Source organism: Lemur catta, chromosome 5, assembly GCF_020740605.2.
Source record: "Lemur catta isolate mLemCat1 chromosome 5, mLemCat1.pri, whole genome shotgun sequence".
Classification (NCBI taxonomy): domain Eukaryota; kingdom Metazoa; phylum Chordata; class Mammalia; order Primates; family Lemuridae; genus Lemur; species Lemur catta.
Genome location: NC_059132.1, coordinates 40,710,859 through 40,738,310, shown reverse-complemented (window position 1 = coordinate 40,738,310; position 27,452 = coordinate 40,710,859). Strand labels below are relative to the sequence as shown.

The window sequence follows — 27,452 nt, the reverse complement described above, 5'->3', positions numbered from 1 at the left end:
TTTGACCCTTTTTACAAATAACTCTTTTCTTTCTTTCCTTTCCGTCCACCCCACCCCATGCCGATGCCCGGCCTTGCCCACGGCGTGGTCTCCTGCGGGGTGGGCTACACGTGCCGCACGGCTTTGCTGTGGCCGAGCCCGCGATGGAAACCCAGCTTCTGGCCGGCGCAGTCAGTCACGCCCTGGCCTGAAGCATTCACCGGAGCTGAGCTTCCCTTCTGCAGGTGCCAGGGAGGGCAGAAAGCACCTGTGTTCTAGCTCGATAGTGCTGGCCCAGGCCAGCGGGTAGCCAGTCTAGCCATGAGTGGAGGGTGCACCTGCATTTTCCTTGGGAGCCGGCTTCCTGCTTACCCTTACTGTGTCGTGAGAACCGCGGCGGCAGTGGGGAGCCGCCAGCAGCAGATGGGGAAGAGGCCACCTGCCAGGGAGGCCACCCTGCAGCCACAGCTGCCAGCACTGAGCTCCTCTGCCAGGCACCTCCAGCCTGTGTCCCAGTCGCCATCCACCCCTCCCGCAGCACAGGAGCCAGGAATGTTCCAGCACACCTTCTCCCGCAGCAGGGTCTTAAGAGGCAGAGAATTAGAAATGGTTTCCCAGAGCGGGATGGAGTCGGCCGCTCTCTCCCTTTTATCTTTGAAGGAAGCCCTCTGTCCCCTCCCTTGCGTCATCTGTCGCTGGGTTTCACTTGTTTCAGGATTCAAAGACACTGATTTATCTCACAAATGCTGGCTCTGTGCTTTCCTCTGTTCCCAGCACATATGGCAAGCACTTCACGAATAGTAAACGGTGCAGCCCTCGTGTCTCATCAGAGGACAGAACTGCAGTCCCCTGGCTGGGGTCAGAGCCTGGACCTGAAGCCACCCATTCTCACCACACAGCTGCCCCGGTCCCTGCCTTCCCTCGGCCTCTGTGCCAGCCTGCCCGGGCGGGTCCCCCCCCACCTCTGCCCCGGCCCCCGCCATGCGCACTCCCGGCGGGGAGAGGGGCTGGAGGCCTGCAGGCTGGGGGGCAGCCTCTCTGAGATTCACACTCCTGGATGGGCAGACAGGATTGTGTCCCTCCTGCTGGCTCTGTTCCTGCCTGTCCCAGGTCGGAGGACACTTGATGGGGAAGAAGTGGCAGACAGGCTTCCCAGAGCAGCTCCAGGTCTGCAGGGCTGGCCCATGTGGGAAAGAGCAGGGGTTTTCGATTATCTTTTGTTTTAATTTAAATTTTAGAAGCATATTGAGGTCTAATGGCAGGCCAGGTTAGATGTTCATTATTTATAAGATGTTCATTATTTAAATACATAATAAAACCTAAGAAAAATTCTTTAAAATACACAAATTTAAAAACAAAATTGTTTCGCTTTTGAAGAGGCACCCAGGGGACTTGAAGGAGTATGTGCGTGTGCACACGAGTGCACGCAAGGATGGTGGTCCCGAGGCACTGCCCGCCTGCTGCTGGCCCCACCCTTGGCTGTGCTGCCTCCACAGCCTGCTTCACGCCTCTCTGAGCCCCCATTTTCTCATATCTGTAAAAGTGGGCCACAATAGTTCGTATCTCAGGGGTCGTTCTGAAGACTGAAATAATAATATACCCAGGGGGCAGTGTGGAAGGGAGGCCTCGGCACAGGGCCTGGAGCTCTGCTGCTTAAAAGCTGTGTGACCTGGGGCAAGTTGCTTAACCTCTCTGAGTCATAATGGTCAATAGTGGGGTTAGGAGGAGTCAACGAATAACATGAGAAGCACTTAGAACAGTGCCTGGCATTTATTATAATATGTATATTAACTGCTATGATAATCATTTTTATATTTATATTATTTAAGGTGCTTAGCACATGTCTAGTCTATAAGTACTCATAAATATTAAATATTGGCTACCATTATATCATTGTCATATCACCTCTTAATATATATAGGAGTCTGGGTGGCATGGGGCAGGTTAAAAAAATCGGTGGTGAGAAATGTTTTGCACCTTTGCCTACCAGCCCCGAAAGGCTCCACTAAAATGACTGGCTTTAAAGCCAGTAATTGCCACCCTTTTCATCCTCTCCCTCATTTCCACCCTTCCTCCCATCTGCTGCAGTGTTCTCTGTTGTTCGGCAGGATGAAGTGGCTTCTGGGGCGAAGGGGGGAGCTGCAGCACCAGCCAGCATGACCAGCTGTTGGTGGCAAAATACTGAGTCGCTCACTGTCCTTTAATGAGCAAGTATGTACTGCACACACCCCGGGTGCCCAGCAGCGCACTTGGTAGTTCGGAGCACTGTAGCTCTAGAGAGCAGGCGTGGGAGTGTGGGCATTAACAGGGACAGGAACCGACCTGCACGGGCCAAGTCCCTGAGGGGCAGGTTCTTGGGTTAGAGGCAGGAAAGACAAAAATGTGGGGACTGGCCAGAAGGGGTCTTCCCATGAAAGTGGTAGACCGAGCAGACAGGGCCCCTCCACACACACACAAATGCTGGGTAAAATATGACATTCTTGGCCGGGCGCGGTGGCCCACGCCTGTAATCCTAGCCCTCTGGGAGGCCGAGGCGGGTGGATCGCTTGAGGGTCAGGAGTTCGAGACCAGCCTGAGCAAGAGCGAGACCCCGTCTCTACTAAAAATAGAAAGAAATTATCTGGCCAACTAAAAAATATATATATATAGAAAAAATTAGCCAGGCATGGTGGTGCATGCCTGTGGTCCCAGCTACTCGGGAGGCTGAGGCAGTAGGATTGCTTAAGCCAAGGAGTCTTAGGTTGCTGTGAGCTAGGCTGATGCCCCAGCACTCACTCTAGCCTGGGCAACAAAGCAAGACTCTGTCTCAAAAAAAAGAAAACAAAAAAATATGACATTCTCTTAAAAGGCAACGCTGAGCTCCAGCACAAGAAAGGGAAGTTCCCCCAGGACCAGACCAAGGGGAGAATTCCAGCAGGAGCAGACACCGAACCAGAAAGAAGGCCAAGGAGCTTGGGTTTGAATACCGGCCCTGGGCCTGGAGCTGAGCACTCAAGCCTCTTATGCAATTAGAACTGAGCTCCTTGAATCCAGACAGGAGTCAAAACCGTCTGTGACAACAGGACTAGAAAATCATAGCCTGCCATAGGGACTCAGCCCAAAGCTGGCTGCCTGCCTGGGACCGTGGGCAGAGAAAGAGTCACCCTGAAGCAGTCGGAGCCTGGCAGGGGGCACCACAGATGGCCGTGCGTTCCTAATTCCAACCTCTGCTGAGGCCAAAGCATCAATGTCAGAACTCACTGGACCCCTCAGGGTCAAAAGTAGAGCTTCCCACGGTGGCATTCAAGACTCACGTGGAAGAAAATTCTCGATAAAGATGAGCTCACAGGCAAAAATCACAGATCCATGGGAAATATGAGGACCAAAAACTATAGACCAGGGAGTTTGTGTCTCAGGAACTATAGAAAATAAAGCAATGGGAAGAGAAATGAACGGGCTGGTTGACTTAGTCCCCCAGGCTGGTGCTATTCTGGACGCTGCACACGCACCTGAGCAAGCCCCTCCTCACGAGGAAAAGGCGTTACGGGGATGGAGGTGGGAGGAAGTGCAGAGACTCAAGCCCGTAAGCAAGCAGGTCATATGATTTCATGGAATCGGGCCGAGAAGAGAGGGCAGGGAGTAACAAGCAGAGTGGGCAGGAGGGGCCCCTCTGAGGAGGTGACAGTCGTGTTGACAACTAACACAGATTTCTGGGCAGAAAAGTGTTCCAGGAAGATGGGAACAAAACAGCCAAGGCAAAAGCTGCCTCCACTCGGCTCTTTCTGGAAGAGGAGGGAGAAGACCGGAGTGGCTGGAGCATGGTGGACAAAGGTGGGGACAGGTGACTCAGAACGCTGGACCCTGTGGGCCTGAGCACCAGGGGATTGTTCTGCAAAGCTATCATTCGGAGGTTGTAAGCAGAGGAATAACGTGCTCCGGTGCGTGCTCTAAGAGGATCTGTCGTCTGCGGTGTGGCGAAGGGACAGAGTGTGGGCGACGGGCAGGGTGCCACCTGCAGAATCTGATTTGAGAAATGCTTTACAAGTGGTGCCATTGAGACTTGCTGGATTCGATGTGGCACACGAAGGTGACAGAGGAAGCAGTGACCCATCTCCTAGGATGGGGAGAGCAGAGCTTTATGACACATGCAGGCCCAGGAGGGATGGAGCTAAAGTCCTGTCCTGCCGCCAGCATGTGGAGGGCGGCAGGATGGGGCGACCGGCTGAGGGACAGCCTTGAGAAGGGGGGTTCCATCTGAGGGAAAGAGGGGTGCTGAGCAGAGCTTAGAGCCTCTCTTGAAGCCACAGCCTGTTTTAAGATGTAGGGTTTATTATTATCCAGCTATAGTGAGGTCCACAGAGCAGGAGATGGCAGCCATCGGAAATGTCATCTATTACCCAGGAGGAGGGGGTGCGCCACACTGGGCCACATGGGGAAGCCCCAGGGTCGGGCAGGAGGCAGAGGGCGGGCAGACGTGGGCAGGAGGCTTTATTGTGGTTTCTGCAGGAGGGAAGGGGTGAGGCAGGGCTGGCCCGTTTGGATAGTGTCAGCAGGCTCTGGGGCAGAGGGGCTGTCCCTGGTTGTCTGATACCTGGTCCTGGTCCCACGGTGATGGGGGTAGGTGGTTAGTGGCTCAGAGTGTGAGAACCTGACACAGGAAGTGGTTGGGGGGTGTGCTCTGGACCGGTTGGCTTGCATGTGACACCTTACTCGCAGGTGGATCTTTTACTATCTCTAGGAATTAGCTAATCCTGGGACGGGCAGTCTCTCCAGGATCAGCAAGGAAGGCCTCAGATGTCAAAACATCAGGAAATACAGAAAATACAAAGGCCTGATTAAAATGCAATTCTTCTGCAACTACAGGGTTACAGAATGTTCTGGCATGAAGTGCCCCCAAAGGTAGAGTCACCAGCCAGGAAGGACTGGCAGTGGCAGTGGTGTGGTGCACCCAGAGACTGGACAGGGGTTTGGCAGGGGGTGTAATGAGCGCAAGTAGTCTCTGGGGACGGGAAGATGTGACACATGAATGATTTGTGCCCCAGCAAGTGGAGCCAAGGTAGACTAGTGTCATCACATGAGCTGCCCGGGGGAGCTCATAGCATGTTTGCCTTCCAGGCCCAGGTGGGACCCCTGTCCTTTGCCTGTGGGCTTCAGGTGGGGGAAGAGCTGCAGAAGCCGGAGAGAATGGAAGGACACGCTCACTCGGCGGTCGTGTCCCGGGTGCTTTGCAGAGTCAAACCTGGGCACTTGGCCGTGAAGCAAGAGCAGAGAGAGTGCTTGGGAGTGTTTTTCACCTGAATGTAAATCTTGTCGAAAATGGTTGGCAATTCCACTGATGGACCCAGACGCCTGCCACTGGGATGCTGGGACCAAACAAATGTATGTTCAATCGTTTTTATTGGGCATTTATAATTACTATCACTTAAGAAAGGACAGCAGACCTACGATGCTAATCTAGAAGGAAGTCATACCTGGTCCTTTTTCCAGAAGAAATGTGGAATTCTTGCAGGGTCACAGCAAACAGATGAGGGGTGGGTGGGGTTTCAAGATCCAAACCACGGGCGGAAGGAGGCCTCTAGGAGGAACTCTGCACAGATGTGCTGGGAAGACGGGGCAAGTGGTGCCAGAATGGGAGAGGGAGCTGGGTGGAAGGGCCGCTGCTTTCAAATTGTACAAATTGGGGAAAGCCGCCCTTTCTGGGTGGCCGCAGCCTGCACCAGGGTGCGTGACTTGATGACATCGCCTTCCTTGGTTGAGCCCTTGTGGGAGGCACAGCCTGGTCACTACATTCAGAGGTCCGGGTCCTTGCTATGTCAGAACATCTCGGAAGATGGCAGGGTGGAAGATCAGGGAGGTAAGACGTGGGACAGGGTGGCACTGGTTTTCCTGCCGGGAGTCATCTGTCGAGGAATGACACAGGGAGGAGGCTGCCTTGTGCTGTCCATCCAAAGTGGGTCAGAGGAAACTCCGGGAAGTGGGGTTCAGAGAGGTCACAAAGACATGAGCACAGCCGTCCTGTAGTGTTGGTGCCATCGCTGTGTGCCCACAGGGTAAAGCAGCAGCGCTGAGTGCACACTGTCACTGGCAGCTCACATATTTGTGCCTCTGCTTCATGCCCGGCCTGGGCGGGAGGACAGTTGCGTTGCCAGTTCCGTGAGCTCACCAGTGCGACCCTCGGCCCGTCGTGTGAGCCCCCACTGGGCTCCAGTCAGTGCTGTCCGAATGTCGAGGTGTTGTCATAAACAAGGCAGACACAGCCCTGCCCTTGTGGAGCAGCTCAGCAAGGAAGGGAAAGGTCACACACGTGCCCCCTTTGTGCAGGTCCATGCACTGCGATGTTTGCTGATCTGAGTGTATTTTAAAATTTTAGGGGTGTGCTTTTCTCAAAGCAGCTGCAAGCATCTTTGGTGTGAGGATACATGGACCATAGTACTCTCGAATCCCTTAGATCTTCCTAGATCTAAGGAACGGCTGGTTGGCAGGTTTATTCCTGTTTCTAGATGGCAAAACCAAGGAATCAAAAACCTTCACTAAAATACTCAGAAGTGTGGGAAAATCATTAAAAACTGGTTTTCAAACGTCAGTGGTCCTCCAAGTGCAGTCCATGGGCCAGTGCATCAGCCTCTCTTGGGAACTTGTTAGAAACACAAGTTCTGAGCCCCGACCCCTCTGCTGAGCAAGAGGATTACGATGGGGCCCTGTGGTCTGCGTGCTAAGAAGCCCTCCAGGGTGCTGGCGAGCCCTGAGTCTGAGAAGCAGTCACCTACCAGGCTACCCGCTAGAGAAGAACAAGCCGAACTTCCTGCCTGCAGAACACAGGGCTGATGTTCTTTGATAAAAAGGTGTCGGGAAGGCGCGGGAGAGCCTCTGAGTCAGCTGTGCAGGGCACACACTCATAAGTGACAGTGTTCGGGTTCCGTGGTGAATGAAACATCTGCCATCCTAGCAGAGTCAGCGCGATCCGACTGCCAGTCGAATTCCTCTGTGGGGACAGATGCGTCCTGACCCTCTCGGACAGCGGAAGTCAGAGGTGCTCCTGGAGGGGGTGAAAGTAAGTTAAAACAAAAAGCTTGGCCCTGATCTCCCCATTGGATCTGCACTGTGGGGACATGCACGTGTGCAGGTACATTTTGGAGTCTTCGGTCATGGCCCTGTTCCAGGCTAGGGGAACGGCAGGCCCCCTGCATGGCTGACCGGAAGGTAAGACACCTGAGGGCGTTTCCCCTCAGAGCGCATTCTGCTCCCAAATGCTCCCTGCAACCCCTGGGGGGAGCATGTGGGTGCAGTGTGCTTGCACCCTCTCCAAAGACTTTTACCGAAGTGCACACCTACCAGCGAGAGTCTCATCTTGGACTCTCCTAACATGGGTGTTTCACGTGAGCCCCTTGGAGAAAGCACAGCAGACAGACTGGGGATGTGCGAAGACGGGAATTGTGAACTACACTCTGCTCAGCTGGAATCTCGTGATTCGAGAAAAGCGCCCTCGGCAGTCAGCGGGATCATCGAAAGCATCCGGGATGGCAGAAGATAATAAGCCGTATGGGAAATAGTGAGGAAATTAGTGAAAGGTCAAGCTGCACTGCGGAACTTTGAAGAATAAGTAATGGCGCCGGTTCCCCAGATGGAACGGTACAGCAGAGGACACGGTGCGCCGTCACTTGGCACAGCGCTGGGGAGGAAAACGGTCCAGAGGTTGGTCTTGCAGAAACCCTTAGGAAAAAACGTACATGCTCAAAGGAGTTTTAATTTTTTTAATTTGAAGAGGAAAGCCATTATAAAAACATTTAAATGGCCTCAAATTAGATAAATGTACAGTTTTTTTTTTAATTACCAACAATTCCAGTATGTAAATGGTCCCAATTCTTGGCTCTGTTGAATATCATTAGAAATATTTTGGTCTCGGAAGCCAAGCAGGGTCGGGCCTGGTTAGTACGTGGATGGGAGAAATACTTTGGCCAGAATAATACTGATTTTTTGTCTTTTCTTGAGGATTTGTTTCTTAGGCCCTGCTAAATACTTTGTATAACTTAGCTCCTTAAATCCTCCAAAGATCCTCTGGAGTAGCTACTAGGATGGCCTCTGGTGCAGATGAAGAAACTGAGGCCCAGAGGGAGGCGATGACTTGCTAAGGCCCCGGAGCTGGGCAGTGGGGCTGGGGTCTAATAAGTTCCTGATAAGTTCTCTCCATAATTTTTCAGAAATTTTTAGCATCATGGAGCCTACGCATATATCACTTTGAAAAACAATAGAGACACAAAGTTCTCAGCTTATATGACAGATAAATTAGTAGGATGGTCATTTAAATTATGAAAGAACTTTTCTACCAAGAGATTTGCAAGGAGTCCATTTGTCTTAGGAAAACCTTGGGGTTTCGCCATCTTCCTATAATTTAATGAGAATTATAAACTTGAATTTTTCTAAAAGAGCAAATTCGTACATTTGCTATACCCTGAATCAAACCATCTCACCTTATTTTTTTTTAACAACAAACACAACTAAAGTTAAAAAAAAGGATAAAAAGAAATCCAAGTGGAAGTTTATGTACAGGATCCAAGCCTATGTTTTTTGTAAAAGCTTTGAACCGGAAACTGAAGTATTTCCCCAACTGGTATCCAATTCAACTCTAGCCTTTAATTTAATTGTTTGAGAATCTCTTCAGAATCGCATAACATTCTGATACTTGGTAACACCACAGAGCGTCAGCATCTAGAATCACCTCTTTTAGTCAGAAGCACCCTTAAAACCATCCCCAGCCCCTCTCACCTCCACGCAGGGACACCCCCCCTCCACGGAGCCCTCGGCCTTCTCCCACCTCCAGTCCTGGCCGTGCGTCCCTCCCTGTGTCAGAGGGGCCTGTTTGACAGAAGTCCCTCCCTTGTCAGGCATTCATTAACTTACATGTTTTTCCCACAACTAGACAGGGAGCCCCTGGGGCCCAGACACCGTGTGGTTCATCTCCACGTCAGTCCGTCCCTGGCAGGTGGACGGTGCCCAGAACACACCGACCCTGTGAGTTATGTCGCGTGGAACCCCGCCAGGAGGGTGTGCCTGTGTACACAGGTATCGCCTAAAGCTAAATACTTTGAAACACAAATAAAGGAGTGCCTTGAGGGTAAAATTAATTTAGTAAGCATTAGAGGTTAGTCTTACTTCCTTGCTGTATTTTCTTTATGAGTAAATGTGCCAGTGCGCTGTGTATAAGAGGACAGATGTGCTTCTCACACGGAGAATTGCCAAGCTGGCATCTTACCAGAGCGGGTGTTAAACGAGTTAGCAAGAAGGCAGCCGCGTGGTACACTTGTCTGTGTCAGGTTCTCCAGTTCCTTAGAGGAATAATTTACTTTGAGACATCAAGGAAAAATGATCAACCTCATATTACAGAAGGATCGCGGTATGGAGTTTTACGGCTGATTGCACTGAGTGATATGCAGGTTGCAGGGACCAAGATGTAAAACAGGTCTGCAGAATGCAAATCACACGGGCTCGAGACGTAGCCGGCTCCTCCCGGAAAGAGGAGGGTGGGGTTGTGCATCAGGAGCCGGCACTGTTAGACCCTAGGTTACCCCAGTCTGAGAGGCGCACGGGGCCTGGAGGCACGGAGGACAGAGCGCAGGTGCTCTGCGTCCCAACTGCCTTCCAGCTCTGAGGGGCAGCAGAGCAGTTGTGTTCATTAAGAAAATGCAGAGGAATTTTTATGCCTTGATACAGTAACATCTTTTATGTGATATCACTGGGAAAAAGAGTTCCACGTAAATAAATTTCCCATATAACTCTTTAAGAGCCAATGCCTGATCGCAGCTTGTTTAAGCAATACTGTAAACAGGGTTTGATGTAGACAAAGTTCCCCTGGTCCCCCTGGTTCCGGGCCTGCCTCTGCCATTCACGCAGCCTTGGCGGGGCGTTGGTGCTGCCAGCCCCAGTTCACCTCAGAACAGTGAGGGGCGGGGTCAAGTGCAAACCCGAGATCCCCTCTGACTGCGGTTCTGTGTTGTAACTTTGCCTTTCCCTGGTGAGCGAGGGAAGGGCGGCTGTGACGGGTGGCAGCTGCTGCGGCTGCGTCACAGCAGCACATGAGCTCCCTGCACCCCCCGAGGAGGGTGGAGCCTCTGCGTGTCCCCATTCACGGACTGCCGTGTGCCGCTGGCCTACCGTCCCTCCACTCTCTGGCCACAGACGCAATCCTCGTTGCCCTCAGGTGCCCACTCTGCTCGGAGGTCCCTGCCCATAGCTTGTTGCCTGGAGTTCTGTCACCTAGAATTAGTTGTCTAAGACCCTAAGTGCTCTTCTGTGAAACAAGTCCGTGTTTTCAGTGAACGGACTATGTCCCACCCCTTTCACTTAATTACTGATCCTTGGCTTTTTTTAGATTAGTTGAAACCACGGGGTAAGGGATCTGTCAGCCCTCATGGTGTTTTTATGTTGGGTTTTGTGTTCCAAGCACATGCTGGAAACCAGTGGCATTGGGTTGCTGCCAGGTTCAGTGGACCTTGCGTTAGCGTCCTCAGCTCACAGGTAGGAAGCTAACGTGCTTTTATCCAAGACCTGAGATATGAGCCGCTGTGCACAGCACCTGGTGGGGATGGTCTCTGGAGCACCAGGTGGGCAACTGTGTAACAATCTAGAAGGAAGAGAATATTCAAGAGTGAAACTGGTGTTTTCCCTGAAACGTGGGGGTAGCGTGTTATAGCAGAGGAAGCCTGGAGGTGTCTGGGGTGCGAGTGCCTGGAATGCAATTTGGAAGGGCGTGCACCCCACCGGGGAGAGGTTAGCCCTGGGGGGGAGGCACAGGGGGAGCACAGGAAGCAGGGAGGACAGTACTGAGCCACCTGGATGCAGGTGAGAAGTCCAGCAGGGCTTTCGTTTTCTCTGTAATAGTTTAATTGCAGCAAAATACACATAAAATTTGCCACTTTAGCCATTTTTAAGTGTGTAGTTCAGTGGTATTAAGTATATTCACACTGTTGTGCAGCCATCACCACCATCCGTCTCCAGAACTTGTTCATCTTCCCAAACTGAGACTCTGTCCCTATTAAATACTAACCCCCTATTCTTTCCTCCCCTCCACCCCTGGCAGCCCCCATCCTACTCTCTGTCTCTGCGGATTTGACTCCTCCAGGTTCCTTATACAGGAACATACAGTGTGTGTCCTTATATGACCGGCTTATCTCACTGCGGGTAATGTCTTCCGGGCTCACCTACGTTGTGGCCTGTGCTAGAAGTTTCTTCCTTCTTAAGGCTGAATCATATCCCACTGTATGGATAGACCCATTTTGTTTGACCATTCATCCATTGATGGAATCTGTAATATTTTAATTTTTAAGTAGAGAACCAATTTATCTGCGATTTGCTTAATTAAGCATTAATTTCATGGCTGAGCTCTTTGATCTTGGTTTTTCCGACTGTAACTCACTGGTCCCCGCCTCCCACTGTTGCTGGGATGGTGGCGCAAGTGAGCCATGCATGGCACCCGCAGCACGGCCTGCACCAGCCCAAGCTCGGCTCAAGCCATGGTCACGTCCACAGGCAGCTCTATCACTTACCCAAATACCAGACTGTGCTGACTGCCATCGGGGTCTGTGGCCACACTGTCACCCAGCACATGAATGCTGTGCAGTGACATCTCTGTGGGCGCCATGAGGAGAGATGAGCAGAGGCTAAAGACACTCACGTCCCTGCCAGGTTCTGTCACCACGGAGTTCAGGCCTGTGCAGGTATCATTGCCAAGTTCAATGAAAAGGCTTTTTGAGTCTCGAATTGTGAATGAGGGATTATGGACCTTCTAACCATCCTGAGCATGTTTCTGAAAAGAGCTCAGGTCCAGGCCCTCGTTCCTCTCTGGCGAGAGGTCTGCTGGACGTGTCATCAGGAGCAGAGAGCCTCTGCCCACGGCCCCCAGAGAAGCTCTGCTGGGACGAGGTGGGTGACAGCATTGAGTCGAGCTGAGACCCAGGCCCATGAGGGCCGCTGCCTGCGTGTGCTGTTTGGAGCTGGGTTTGTGCCCGGCCTCGACTGGCCTCGCACACAGGCACGGCGCGTCCGCAAGCTGCCCGCTGGGCGTGCTCACAGGCCATCAGCAGACGTCAGTTGGGAGGGCTTCCAGATTGGCAAGTGTGCTGCACAAACGAAGGGACAAATCCTCGGGCCCCTCCGTGGCTGTGTCAGCACTGCGCCCGGGGACTCTGAGATGTGCTTGGTGGGACAGCAACGTTCTGCCTCTGTCCCTCTCCCCCTGGGGGACCGTGAGCAAACACAGCCCGGAAGTCCCCCTGCCTGCTCCCTCCTGGTCCTGGGTGACCTCAGCACGAACATTCTGCTCCAGGGAGTGTCCTTGTCCTGAGCAGCTCTTTAGAAACAAAGAGAAAAATGCCCTCCACTCTGCATGCAGCAGGGCTCTTTGTCTTGCTGGGCCCCTCGATCCCACATGGGGTTTAGGGCTTGAGCAGAGCCAGTGGGGACCTCGAGTCTGCCTGCTCCCTTCCCGCAGGGGCCCTGGGCCAGTGCCTGGCCGGCTCCGAGCCATCGCTTGTGAGCAGTGGCGGCTGAGCTCTTTTAGGTGTTCCTGGCCTGAAAATCTCTCGGGTCAGACTGTCAGGTTCAAGTCCCAGCTCTGCCAACCAATGGCTGTGTAATCCCAGGCAACATACTTGAACTTTATTTGTCAGAGTTTCCCATCTGTAAGATGGGGATAATAACCAAACAACCACATTGTAAAGAATTAAATACTTGTATCCTTGGAAACTTCCCATTCCACTCCTGTGGGTCCAGACAAGCCGTCTGCTCTGGGCACTGACTTCCTTTCCCTGTGCCTGGGACGCCCCTGGCTTGTGCCTCTCCCCTGGCCTCATAGATGTGTCGTCATAACTGACAACTACAAAGATGTGAAAAAACAACAAAAAGCTCTGCCATCCTGGCCACAGCTGCTCCTGGGAGCCACTGTGACTTTTATACTTGGTCACCTTTTATACTCTTTGCAGAAGCCACCCTCAAGGTCGTTTTGTGGCCATCCACTTGTGAGAATGCAACCAGCCAGACTTGGCCTCCAGCTACCGCCTGCACTTTCTGATTTTTTGTTAAAAATAATCAATTTCTGTAAGGTTCAGCTCTGTCCTTCTGAGGTCCTGGGCCACCACCTGGCTTTTTAATTTGCATGGCATTATTACATTATGTACTTGTCAGGAGATATTTCATTAAGCTCCCATAATGCGGCCATACTGCATATTATCCAAACTAAAACAACCCTCTCTGGGCTCACTTATAGGCCAACAGCCCAACAAGGTCGTTATGACTCTGCAGCAAATTTAAGTTTGTGGAGAGGATGGTAAATTTAAGTATTCCCTGCATGCACCCTTTGGGCGGTGTGGTTCTGGATGCCTGAGGAAGCACCGCTGGAGCAGTACTCCCAACGCCAGTCCCCGGAACCACCTAGGAATTTGGGCTTGCTGCTCTGCCATGTCCACTGAGGCTGAGGGCGTGGGCCGGGGGTTAGGCTGGGTTCAGGCCCCCGCTCCACCGTGCAGTAGCTGTGTAATCCTGAGCAGTGTGCTGGAACTCTCTTTGCCTGATTTTAATAACAGTGCTACCACTTAATGAGCTTGAGAGAAGGAAACACGCGGGAGACTGGTAGACCAGTGCCCGCTCACCACAAGCCCTGTTGCGGGAAGGAGGTTTGCAGTGCCGCCTACCGTGGGAGACAGCCGTGTGGCTACGAGGGTAGCCCGGGATCTCGTGCCCGGTCCGCTGGAGAGCTGTTTCCGTGCTTCAGTTCACGCTGCCCCATGGCTGCTCTCCCCGGATTCTGTAACACTCGGGACCCCCGGCCGCCTGGGCCTGCCTCTCGCCCCTCCTCTTCTCTTCTCTTCTCATCCTGTCCCCGGCATTCTGGGTTACCAGCGGGCAGCTCTCTGAACACAACACGCAGGCCTCACCCCTCCGCCGCTCATCTTCTAGAACAGCTGGGCAGAGGGCCACCTCTCCACAGCGTCCCCAACGGGTCCCCAACCAGCCTGGACCACCTGCCCAGGGTCGCCCCCTGCGTGCCCCCGACTGCAGACTCCCATCCGCATAGCTCCTAAGTCTGGGCGCGTGTGTGTGCTCTGTGTATCTCCCTGTACGAGGCATGAGGTCAGCAGTGTGTCCGTTTGAGATGGATTTGTAGTGATAATGCTCAGTACACATGAGAAAACAGTAATCGGGTGACCCAGTGAGAGCTGGAGCTCCACACCCTCTTCTTAAACCCGAGGGTCACGCGGTGCCTCGTAGCCAGCACCTTCCTGAAGCCTGGGCCGAAGCTGTGCTAGAAGGCATCGCTGTGGCCGTGTCTCATGGGGTGTTCATTTGTCAGCTGTTCGGCCCGACTGGGGGTGACATGACGAGCTAGAGAGCGAGTGTCCCTCGGGGAGCAGGCAGCGTCCCGGAGGCCCGTCCACCCATTCGCCGCCGCTCTGGTCTCTGCCTGTGGCTTTGAAACCTGGCGCGGAGAGAATCTTCCCCCAAGGGCTCCGCGGCCCAGTGGGGAGCGGGAGCTGCGGAGTTGCGCCCTTGCTGGGATTCCCGGAACTAATACGTCCGCCTGGTCCGCGTAGCGCAGGTCTCTCCTTAAGACACAGTGACGCTACTCCAACACGAGTCGCTCTGCATGTCCCCTGAGCTGTCACTCACCTCCCACCCAGGCCTCAGACGTGCACGGTGAACTCGTCACCGCAGCACCCCGCCCTGTGGGAAAGCTCAGCAGTGAGAACGCCGCGTCCCCTGCGCCACCGCCGCGTCCTCGGCCCCGCGCGCCGCCGCTGGGATCCCCGTCCGGCACTGGAAGGTGGGGCCGCGGCTCCCCCCAGCCCCCTCCTTTGTTCTCCGGTCCTTGTTCTCCACTCATGGTCCTAATTCTCAAACTCTGTGTCCTGCCATGGAGTTCCATCAACATTTGATAAAAATAATTTTAAAATTTTTTGACAGGACACAAACCTCCACGTGTTGTATACTGCATTTTAAGCACTTCAGAGACCACCTACAAAATCACATGTGCTGTCAGATTATATATATTTATATTTTTTCCATGGGTAAGGAAAAAATTCTAATAGAAATTATAAAATATTTAGAATGAAATCACAGATATGGCTAAAATAATATTTAGATGAAATGTTGAAGTATTAAATACATATATGAGGAAAATTAATGTTAATGATATATGTTGATCTCAAGAAATTAGAAAAAGACGCTAAATACAAATACATCAGAAAGATGGAAACGATATAGATGAGAACTTAAACTATAGGGGCTTGGCATTTAATGTGAATGGTTATTTCATTATAAAGCAAAGATCTGATAAGAAATATGGCAAAATGTGAATATACAGTATCTGTTACATTGTATCTGAGTGTTTCTGCTTGCTTGAATTATATTATTCAAAATTAATTTTTCATAACTAGAGGCCAGTAAAACGAACATTGATTATTTTTTAAAAAACCAGTGCCTACAATTTGCGGCGCATGTTGTGGCTCCCCGTCCCGGGCGCCGCGTGAGGCGGCCCGAGGCCTCCGTCGTCCACGCCACACAGCCCTCCTGCGCCTCCACGCCGCTGCGCAGGAGGAAGGCTGCCAGCTCTCCCAGCAGTTCCCCACGTCTCCCAGAGGGAGCTGACATTCAGATTGGACCATCTGAATCTGTACCACCAAGTTCAGTGGGAAACTGCCCAGCTCCTTCTGTAAAATGCAGTATAGGCAAGTAGAAACCTGAGTTTTGTTCAGATGGGTAAGGAAAAAGCAGTAGTTATTAGATATCATTGGTGATGTGACTTTGAAATAAAGATTTACCTCTTGTTTCCATCTGTTCCTGCTGCTATAACAAAATACCTCAGACTGGGTAATTTATAAATAATAGAAATTTATTTTTATTTATTTATTTATTCTTTTTTAGTAGAGACAGGGTCTCGCTGTTGCTCAGGCTGGTCTTGAACTCCTGAGCTCAAGAGATCCTCCTGCCTCAGCCTCCCAGAGTGCTAGGATTACAGGCGTGAGCCACCATGCCCGGCCAGTGATAGAAATTTATTGCTCACAGTTGTGGAGGCTAGGAAGTCCAAGATCAAGGTGTCGGCAGATTCACTGTCTAATGAGGGCCCATTCCTTATGGGCAGTGCCTTCTACCTGTGCTCACACGGCGGAAGGAGCAGGGCAGCCCCCTCCAACCTCCTTCATAAGGGCGCTGATCCCGTCCTCAGGATGAGTCACCTCAAGGCCCTGCCTCTTAATACTGTCACACTGGGGATTAGGTTCCAACATATGGGGGCGGGCAGCATTCAGACCATAGTACCACTAATACTTTTTCTATCTGTGGACTCTCTTGGTTAAAAGACCTTCCCGGGCTAGCAAGGCGGCTGTCAGGTAGTTAGCAATAACTTCTGACCAGTGTCGATCATGATTTTCTTGCTCCTGTATAACCAAAATAAGATCCAGATGTCACTGGAACCCTGAGGGCCACAGGAGGCTAGGACCGTCACCCAGACTTTGATTTCCACCTTGTCTCTCCCGGTCAGGGCTCTGCTGCCTGTCTCGCCATACGGTGTTACTGGCACATGGCCACGTCTACCCTTGTGCCTGTTTGGGCTGCTCGGCAGAGCTGGGGAGTGACGACAGGGGCCATTTCCCCACAAAGGCTAACACACCGACTACCCGGACACTGACAGAGATAGCACTAACTGCCGCTCCTAACCATCACACTGTTCTCTTGAGTGACTTGTAAATACTGTCATAAATGTAAATTTACAAAATGAATTGATAATAAAACACTAGATTTATTTTTCTACTCGAGCTCCTCACGAGATTTTATCTTTAAAAAAAAATGCCATTGCTGAAAGCCACTGTGTTGTGGCATCGTCTCAGAGAAGTGGCGCAGTTAGCAGCAGAATGGGAATCATTCCGGAGGGAGGCCCCGCGGGAGTGAGCCTGACAGTGCTCACAGACGGAAAGTGAGTGCCAGGTCGACCGGATTAGCAGTCATTTTTCACACTTAAAATAATTCTATTACTATTTTTCTAGTGACAAAAGACAACAAAAACAGCCCCCTTCAATGGACTGTTTATACATGCTTTAGAAGTCCATGGTTATTTTGAAAGGAGTACACTGATTTCTTAACACAGTTGGTAAACTGTTGCTCATATCTGCCACTTTTTAAAATTTTTATTATTTTTACTTTGTAATTGCCAAATAACACTAATAATTGCACATGTTCGTGGGGTGCATAGTGATATTTCCATACGTACAAGGCAGTGATCAAATCAGGGCCCTGAGCACACCCAGCATCTCAAACGTGTATCATTTCTTTGTGCTGGGCACTCTCAATACCCCACTTCCAGCTATTCGAAACTAGGAACTAGATCATTGCCCACCGTGGCCGCCTACATGCTGTGAACTCGGGAAGTTCTTCCTCTTATCTGGCTGCGATTTTGAGTCCTTTAACCAATCTCCCTGTCACCCCTCCCGTCCCCTCCCCAGCCCCTAGTTCCTCTGTTCCTTTTTACTTCTGTGAGATCAACTTTTTTTAAGCTTCCACATGTGAGTGAGAACCTGCAATGTTTAACTTTCTGTTAAACATGTTTAAAGTCTCAATTTCTACACTTTCTAGAAAACTGGAGACGTTTTAGCGTGTGCAGTCTTACTCCCCTTCCTGGGCCGATGAGCATGCTGAGCCCTTCCTGGCCCTGGGCAGAGACTGACGGCCACCCCCCTGCAAAGGTCCCCGTGCCCCGTGGCCTCGGGAGGCATTCACCCATTCCCTTTTGTCTTTGAAGGATATTCCCCGAGTCCCTGCGGTGGCTGATGGCTACCCAGCAGTTTGAGTCTGCAAAGAGGCTGATCCTGCACTTCACGCAGAAGAACTGCATGAGCCCCGAGAGCGACATCAAGGGTGTGATGCCGGGTGAGTACTCCGACAGCGGCCGGAGCACGAGCCCATCCTGGGTTCCAGGAGGATTCGCAGAGCAGCTCCCTGACACCGCGCTGGTTTCGTTGCAGCAAACCACTGTCCTAGCTCACGGCCCTATTCTCCTGTGACCACACTTTCTGCACTAGGGCAGCGTGACAGCTAGAGTCTAGCAATGGGAGTGAATTGAGATTCTCTACGCTTTCTGGGTGTGGACTCCTTTCATGGTCTAGTCCAGCCCACTGCGGTGCCCTACACCGCCTGTCCGGATCCAGAAGCAAGGCATGAGCCTAACCCACACCCGTTCCTCAAGGGTACCTGGCCCACAATGCTGACCGCCTGCCAGGTTTAAACGCTGCCAGAGCCCTGGCTCAGGGTGCGGGTGGCCTTCTCAACCTCTCTTTTCCCAAGAGTGACCTCCAGAGAGCCGCTGTTGTCTGTTTCTGGCCATGATGTATTTGTTGGGTAGTGAAGGACAGAAGTCGAGTATTCTCATGCAGTGGTATGCAGGGCTTGCAAGCTGGGCGCCAGAAGCATCGCCAGGAGGTCGTGGACATCCAGATTCCTGGGCCCCTCCCTGGCACCCAGAGATTCTGACCTAGTAGATTTGGAGTAAACCCTGAGAATTTGCATTTATAATGAGCACTAGAAGAGATTCTGGTGCAAGCTGTGTGCAGATCTCCTTTTGAAAATCACTGACAGACCCATTCTAAGCTCTGAGCCGCTGCCCTAACCTGAAGACCAGAAATAGATTGTTGTGATCAATTCCCTGGGAACATAATCTCCAGGCTTCATCCGAGAGAGAACATGCTCACTTTCCCCCATGATGGGAGATTCTTGTGATCCCAATTCATTTGCTCAGCCAATAGCTAATTACTAAATGTGTGCTGTGTGCCAGGTGCTGTTCTAGAGCAGAGAAGAAAACAGCAAAGCCGTGCTCGCACGTAGCTGGCAGGCAGGCGGGGCACAGCAGACAGGGGACAGTGACACGTGCACTGTGGCAGCAGGGGTGAGACGGTGGGGCTGAGGGCTGGAGGGTGGTGGGCAGTGGCCACAGGCAGAGTGGCCAGGGAGCCTGGCTCCGAGGACAGGAGAGCAGGGGCCTGAGTGAGATGGGAGGATGTGTCCTGCAGGTCTCCGCTCACGGCTGTGTGGGCAACGCGGATCAGGGAAGCCCACAGGGCCTAGACGGCTTCTCATCAGACTCTGGATGCGGGAGACTGGGGCTCCGTGTCAGCAGAGGCTCCCCAGTGCTGCTGCCGCTCAGCCCGGCCGTTGTCCCTGCCTCGACCTGTGCCCGCCACCCTAGAGTCAGGACGGCAGGGCACGGTCTACCAGAGAGACCTGCAGCTCTCGTTTCGCTGGAACAGAGGACCCACGCCCGGTCTGGGGCACCTGACGAGCACTGAGTGTGGTGCTTGCAAAGGGCCGTCCCTGGGCTTTTTGCCAGGGCAGTGATGGCGAACAGCACGACACTCACTTGGTGTTTATGTGTTGGCCACTTCTCTGAGCGATCTGCCAATATTGACCATGTTTAATATTTAATCCTACGTGCTTTACACGTATTAACACATTTATTCAGGACAGTCCTATGAGAGAGGTGCTATAGCTGTCCCCATCTGCAGATGAGGAAACTGAGGCACAGAGGGTCTGGGTAGCCTGCCTTCAAGACCACACAGCTACTAAGCAGCTGAGCTGGGACTTGACCCCACGAAGTCCAGCGTAAGTGGCTTCACTGCTGCTCTGCGAGACTAGAGAGCGCTTGGAGAGGGACACAAACGTTGCCGTACAGGGAGGAGTGAGCATCAAATCAGGGCTTCTCCTTGGGGCCATGTTTGCTCATTTGGGACATCCAGATAGCGTCCCCACACCCCCAGGCCTCCGTCATAGGCAGGTTAATGCTCTTCAGTCTTACGGCACAATGTGTTTGTGGCATTTCCCTGATTAAGTCATCACACTCTGCTGCTTTCACATTAAAATATTGTCTGGGAAAAGCTTGTTTTCTCCATCTAATTACACTGATTCATTTCCCTCCTATTTTTGGAAAGTGGTATTAAATCTTTTTTTTAATTTATTTCTTTGCTTATGAGTTTTGCTGGTACATATTTCTATTCTGTCGTCCCGGCAGGAGCAGGGTGAGAGGCCGTTGGTACGGGTGACTCAGCAGAGCAGAGAGGCGTCACCTCCACCCAGGAGCCCGGGGAGGAGGGAGCAGGGCACACCCTTCTCATCTGCCTCTGGCTCTCTGCCACCTCCCATCTGTCAGAGGCGTTGATGGGAGCATCGTGGCAAAACTGCCGCTCACTCGGAGGCGGGCAGCAGGTCTGCTCACCGGGCTACATTGCCACTCCAGCTTCCTTGGCCCAGACTGGCTTTTCTGCTTGGACTCTCCCTCCCAAGGCCACACCAGGTTGCCCAGCCAGCGCCTGGCCTGGGCCATGTGGCCTCTCTGCTTACTCACTGACCTGCTAATGATCTCACTGCCCTGCTCCGTCCTCCCTACAGTCCCTTCTCCTCTGCATCGAGATCAGATATGATCTGATCACATCACCACCTGCCCAAAAATCCTTCAGTGTCCTCCCAGGGCCTTTTGGATGGACCCCCAGACCCCCTAGGCAGCCTCAGACGCCATGTCTGATCTCTGCCTACCTCTCCAGACACCCTGGCTTTCCTTTGGCTCCCAGGACGGCCATCCTCCTCCTCCTGCAGGGGCCTGTCCTCTCAGCTCCCGCTGTTGCCTTGGCCAGCTCCTCAGAGACCAGGTCAGCCCTCCAGTCACGCACTGTTACAGCTGCAGCACCTCCCCTTGCTTTCCCCATCCTGGCTACAACAAGTGAGTGTGCACTACTTATCAGTGCCTGTCACCCTGCAGAGTTACCAGGCCGGCAAGGCAGAGCCTCTGTATGTAGATCCAGACACTGCTGTGCTCCAGAGAGATCTTCAGGGCTCACAGCAAACCTTCCATGAATGTTTATGGAGTAAATGAATCCAGGGCTCCTATGGGCAGGAAGGGTTAGGGTTACTAGTTGCATCACCTCTGGGTGGGTGAGTGTCTCAGGCCTGGCTGTAGGTGTTGGGGGCAGTGACTTATGGCCCTGTCAAGGCATCCTAACCTTGGGTTTATGCTGGAGGACAACACGATGTTCTCAAATTTTCTGTTTCCTTTCCTCTTTTAAAGCTATCCTTGGTTTACCTTGGGGCATGTCTGATGTTCTTAGTAGCATATACAGCTAAATGTTTATGAATGTGTTCCCGAGTGTCACTCTCACACTGTCCGTCTTGCAGCCTTAGCATCTCAGGACGTGCCCAAGTACTAACAGCTCTCCTGCCTGTGTCGTAAGTCCCGAGATTTGAAACCTTGATAGCCAGAGTGGGAGTCTTGCTGGTTCCAGATGTGGCTGTGTAGACGGTAGCCCACTGCAGAAAGAAAGCCCTGAACAAGAGCCACACTCGGCCCCTTGCTGTTAGTAATACAGGTTGAGTATCCCCTTATCCAAAATCTATGGGACCAAGAGTGTTTAGGATTTCAGATTTTGGAGATTTTGGAATATTTACATTATACTTATTGATGGAACATGCCAAATCTGAAATCTAAAATGCTCCAAAATCCAAAATTTTTTGAGTACCAACATGATGCTCAAAGGAAATGCTCATTGGAGCATTTTGGATTTTGGGATTTGGGATGCTCAACCTGTGGTAAGACAAGCAGCAAGTCATTGGGCAGTGACTCTGCCAGGCCTGGGGAGAAAACACTTTACGTGCATTTAATCCACATCGGAGCCTTGTGAGGAAGAGCCCCGTTCTCCCTACTGTAAGCAGGGAAGAGGGGCCCAGACAGACAGAGTGTTGGGGAACAGCGATTCCCCATGTCCCCTCTGTGGGAAAGGAGCTCTCAGTGTCAAGCCAGCCCCAGGGGAGAGAGAGCAGACTTGCTCCCCTCTTCCTCTCCTGGGGGATGAACCACGTGCAGGAGCAGGCGTCCTCTGTCCCCAGCCAGCCTGCTGCCGAGTTGCCAGGACGCAAGATGAGTCTGCATGATTCAGGTGCCCCCGCCTCACGCTGCCTGGGGCTCCCCCAGCCCTCAGCAGTAATGGAGCTTGGGTTTTGCACTCACCTGCCTAAGTCTGTCTTGCCAATCTGTTCAGAACCTGAGGTGACAAGAGAGTCTGTGTATCAGGCCACCTCAACGTCCCCAGCATTAGGTACCTTGCCCAAAGTCACGCCACTCGTTAAGCGGTAAAACCAAGATTTGAGACAGGCGGGCGGCCCAGCGTCCTTGCTCCTAACTGCTCTGCACGCACCTGCCACAGCTCACGGCTGCAGCTCATCAGGTGGAGCCTGTGCCTCCAGGGACAGCACCCGAAATCGGCAGTGCCGGGTCAGTTGTCAAAAATGTGGCTAGCTTCTGAAGACCGGTGTCTGAGGTGACTTTATGATAAGATCTCTGTGGACACTCGCGTATCTTAGTCTCCTGTTCGCTTTCAAAGCACATTTACTCCAGTGACCAGGCGCCCCCTTCTAAATGGCCCTGGGGGGCGAGGGCTGCCGGGAACAGGCGGCTTCCCTACGGACGCACACGGGCTGGGGCCTCAGAGCTGCTTCCTTGCAGCCTTCAGTGACTGTGGCAAAGACAGAGGCTTTCCTCCTCCCCTTCTTCCTCCTCTTTCTCTTTCTGTCCTCCTCCTCTTTTTGTCTTTTCTTGGTTTCCATCTCTGTAACTGATGCTTTGCAGCTTCACCTCTAGGACACTAGCATCGTCCATGCGGACAGCAGCAAAGCCAGGTTATCCATGCCCACTCGCACAAACTCATTCCCCTCTGCGTGTCTCCTCTGCTCCTCCCAAGCCTGGTCCTGGTCCTGCCTTCTCCCACCGCTGTCCTCTCACACCCAGATCTGCAGGTACGGAGCGGCCGTGCCCCCCTTCCAGGGGGTCTGCAGGGCCAGCTCTCCCTCCCCCAGTCGGTGGCTAGAAACCAGCAGGTGTTGAGTCTGCCAGGCCCAGGGCTGGAGGGACACGTGCTCCCTGTGCGCCCCGGATGCTCTGGGATGCCTGGCCGTGTTCTTTGGTCCTCGCAGCAGCGCTTGCCCCGCCTGCCAGAAGGGAAGCTGGGCTCAGAGCAAGTCCACAGCTTTCCCGAGGGCCCAGCAAGAAGTGGGTTCCACCTGGGCTGCTCAGGCCCCCACGGCACCCAGACCTGGGCGACCCTGCAGGGATCCGTGCAAATGCAAAGGATCAGGGGCCCAGGGCGGAGTCGGACATACCTGGCTCATCAACATTAAGTAGCTCTATTTGTTTTCTGGTCGGAAATTTTTCTAATGGCTGTGAGTCAAGAGGGCTGAAGCATCTGGGAAGGGACGTGGGAGGCCGATGTGCTTAGCGGTGTCATCCCAGGACCCAGATCTGGTCAATCCGCCAGGCTCCCCGTCGCTGCTTTCATTTCCATGTACGGGGAGTTTAGAAAACTCCCTAGATTTCCATGGGACAACTTGAGATGCAAAAAGGCCTCTTGGATTCAGTTGCCTTAGGAGGTCTCAAAATCATCTAATGTGTCTTGCAAGGCAGAGCTTGTTGTAGGAGGCAACTGTATGTATCCAGGGACAGACTTGGGGCTGCGGGAGTTTCGTGGTGTTGTCCTGGGCTGGTGACGTGAGTAACGGAGTCCCTGAGAACATATCAATAGGCCTGGAAAGGTTAATTTCATTCCATTTAGAATAATGCAGTTACCTCTGTAGACTGCAGTCAATTCTTTAGACTGGGCTCTAGGGTTTAATGTTATTTTAAAAACTCAAGTCATCATGCAATTGCTATAGCTTCTTTAACATCACATTTCACATGCAGTAATGTATTAGAAGTTAAATTTGAGCCTTTTTTAAAAAAAATGACATTAAACTTACATAAATAGGCTAATGGACATTTAAATTTTCTTCTTGGAAAATTTCCATGGTGAGAAAGAGTGGCTATTGCAATTGCTTTCTGATTAGTTTTATAATAGGGAAAATACTCAGATCATCGTATCCAGGATTTTCTGTTAACCATAATATTTCCAAGGTCTTTAAGAATATTTAGTCTTTTTAACCATAGACAGTATGTGTCTAAGTCAAATCAGCCTACTTTTGCTGAAGGGACTTCGAGGCCACGAGACCTCAGAGGCCCCTGAGAGGGTCTGTGGACCGACAACCGACGGCTCGCACACAGACCTCAGTCTTGCACCGAAATATGAGAAGGAAGAAAAGTTCCGGAAACTCAGGAGGCACAGTGTCACTCAGACAAAGGAAAGGTTTTCCTTCTCCCTTTTATGGCCTGGCTGGTGATACTGAGTCCAAAAAAATTTTGTTTAAATAAAAAATTCCTAAACCCCTATTGTTAAGCAACATGTTTTTCCTTCAAACCGTAAGGAGTGAGGTTTGTGGCCCCCCTGCCGTTGGATGGCAGGAAGGGGGTGGGGGGGGAGTGGCACAGCCCCTGCCACCCGGGGAGGAGCCCCGGCCCCTGGACGTCTCCAAGAACCCACGGCTTCCTCAGCAGGCCACGGCCTCCCCACTCCCACCACTTTTTTATTTTAAATAAATATCTTATCTTAGAATAATTTTAGATTTACAGGAAAGTTGCTGAATTTCCATGTGCCTCTCACTCAGTTTCTCCCATTGTTAACATCTGATATCACCACCATATGTTTGTCAAAACTAAGAAACTGATGCTGGAACACTGCTCCGAACCAAACTCCAGCCCTTACCGGCACCCTGTGAATGATTCTCCCCAGCCTGGGCCCCTCCAGGACTGTATCAGTCCTCACTCTCCCTGGCCTCTCCTGTTTCTCATGACTTGACAGTCTTGAAGAGTTCTCAGTTTTTTTTTTTTTTTTTTTTTTTTGGTGGAGATAGGGTCTCACTATGTTGCTCAGGCTGGTCTCAAACTCCTGGCCTCAAACCATCCTCTCGCCTCGGCCTCCCAAATTACTAGGATTACAGGCATGAGCCACCATGCCTGGCCCTCCTTTTTCTTTTTTAACTCTTTGGTCAGGGATTATTCTACAAGGACTTGCCAAGCTAGGAGGGCAGAGGGGACTGGAGGGGACTAGGCTGAGAGTGTGGCCTTCCTGTCCCAGAAGTGCAGGCAGACAGCTGCTGGAGGCTGGGCCTTTCCTGGTTTTGATCTTCCCTGTGAAATTGTCAAATCAGCACCAGCACTTCCGTACATTCCTTGGCCTGGTTACCGCGACACCGGAGCGCTGCTGGACTCTGTTCAGAGCGGCTTTCAGAGCTGGTTTGAGCCTTATAAGAAACTTGGTCTCACAACTTCACAGTTGGTCATGTCCACTGGAGCCAGAACATTGTCTGTCAGGTTCTGCTCCCAGATACTTTTGACTGTTAACTAAAACATTCGTATATACACACACATGTGAATGTGTGTATATGCGTGTATATACGTGTACACACTCATTTACTTACTGTCTGTCAAAGATTCATGTGCTCTAAGGACAGTTCCAACGGAAGTGGCTACAGGCTGGGTAAGTCCTGCCCCGCAGGGTTCAGGGACACATCAGAGACCCGCTCTCCCAGACGGGCACAGACTCTGTAAGGAACAGACAGCTTGTTTAGATTTGCCCGGGGCCTACTTAGGCCTCCGGAACCTGGAATATCATTTAGCTCTGCGCTCAGACAAGAGTGAAATGCGTCTACCCCATTTGTTTATTTGTGTGTACCCTGCCTGGTTTCGAAAAACGGGTTTGCGATGGAAACTGCCGTGATGCTGTGCCCCGGCTCCCTCCCCGGATCGTAGGGGAACCTGAACCACAGAGCCGGGCTCCTGTGAGCACATTTCTGTCCTGGAAACCCAGACCCTGTCCCCTGGCTTACAGGAAAAAAAAAGACTTTCCCCCCCTTCCGTGGTGCCTGAGTCGGGGAACCAGGCCTGTGGCTGCGCCTGCCCGGGGTCACGGGCTCTGTTTCTCTGCAGAGCTGGAGAAGGAGCTGTCCCGGAGGCCCAAGAAGGTCTGCATCGTGAAGGTGGTGGGGACGCGGAACCTGTGGAAGAACATCGTGGTCCTGTGTGTGAACTCGTGAGTCGGGGGGCCGCGTGCCGGTGGGGTGCAGGGTGGGAAGGGCAGGCAGCAGGGAGGCCACAGGGCCCCGCTCCCCCCACAGCTGGACTTGGAATCGCAGCCTGGGCAGGGCCCTGGGAGGTGACAGGCCCTGTCGGAGCTTCCTAACAGTGGGTCTGCAGGGGAACGTGGGCTTAGAGATAGCGACCCCCTCCAGGAAGCCTCAAAAGCTGGCACTTGTCAGGCGCCCCAGCCCAGGCCCCGGCAGGCACAGTGCAGGAAGTCCCCAAGTGCAAGGGCAGGAAGAAGGCAGGAGACCAAGCTGGGTCACACGGAGACCTCCTTGGAAGGAGACCGTCTCTGCATTTCAGGAGAGCAGCTCTCAGTGGTCTCTGTACCCAGCCTGAGTACGCCCCGTGCACAGGGCCTCCTCACCACGCGCCTCTCACTTAGTCCAGAGGGAGCCAAGGTACTCATGCCTGTACCGTCTCAGCTGCACAGTGGGGGAGGCTCCAAGGTGGGAATCTGCAGGCCCTACCTGGGGAGAGGGGATTTGAGACCCACAGGCCTCGGCCGGCCCCTCACCCCAGGCTGCAGAATAGCTGTGCCCTCTGCCTGCAGCAGGCCCTGTCCCCCTAGACCCGCAGCCCGGCCTGGCCAGGGGCCTGACCCCAGGACAGTCTCGGGTTGTGGTGGGTCAGGCTGCAGTGGCTCTGCCTGTACCCAGATTGTGGGCCCCCTGTCCTCGAGAAGCCCCTCCCCTGCTGCTGTTCCCAGTCACGCGGCTTGCTGGGCCCTGCGGGGGGCATCGCTCAAGCAGCTTCTTGGCAGCCCCTGTCACGGGCTCAGTGTGTGTCTGGAAGGTGGCTCCTGTCTCAATAACCCTGGCCCTCCCTGACAGTGCAAGGTGGACCAGGGTCCAGAGTCATCTAGGTGGGGGAGGGAAGGGATTTTACCCTCATTTGGGGTTAGAGGTCACAAGGGTTATTGCACATGTTGTGAAAGGTCTCAGGGCCGCTGCCTGGTAAAGAGAGGCTCGGGCTTGGGACCTACCCCCACGGCCATTTCTGTCAAAGCCGCTCCATGTAATCAGCTCTTCATATTGGGGTTCCAGACTGAATTGCATCTGGGAGGGGTCCAAAGGGTTCTACTGCCAAAGTGATGGAAGGGCCTGGATCTAATGTGCAGCCTCATCCCACAGATGAGGAGACCTAGGCCCCACAGCCACACGGGGGCCAGGCCCAGGCCCCACAGCCCTGCTTCCCTGCCCAGCGCGGCTGTGGCACGGGCAGGCGCTGGCTGGGCTGATGGCACGATTAGGAGTTGAATGGCTGCTCCAAACATGAAGATCTGACATAGACAAGACGGCGGGTTTCCATGTTGAGGATTCCTGTCGGGGGCAGAGGGAATCAATCTCTCTGGTTTTGTTGTCTTCAAATTACCTGTTGTGGTCAGAGTGCTTCCATTTCTACCAGAACAAAAAGGTGGAAACTGACCTGCAGTCTCAGCAGGCCAGGAGGAAGAGGGGTTCATCTGGAC

The 27,452-nt window shown here is 52.6% G+C and overlaps 1 protein-coding gene across 1 annotated transcript in view; it reads left to right on the top strand.

Moving 5' to 3' along the window:
* Positions 1-27,452, top strand: part of SLC22A23 (solute carrier family 22 member 23) — a 160,220-nt gene that overhangs the window by 117,671 nt on the left and 15,097 nt on the right. Inside the window, exons 5-6 of the mRNA XM_045551598.1 lie at positions 17,741-17,868; positions 25,829-25,931. Of these exons, the coding sequence (XP_045407554.1) occupies positions 17,741-17,868; positions 25,829-25,931 (231 nt within the window). The remainder of the gene's footprint in view (positions 1-17,740; positions 17,869-25,828; positions 25,932-27,452) is intronic.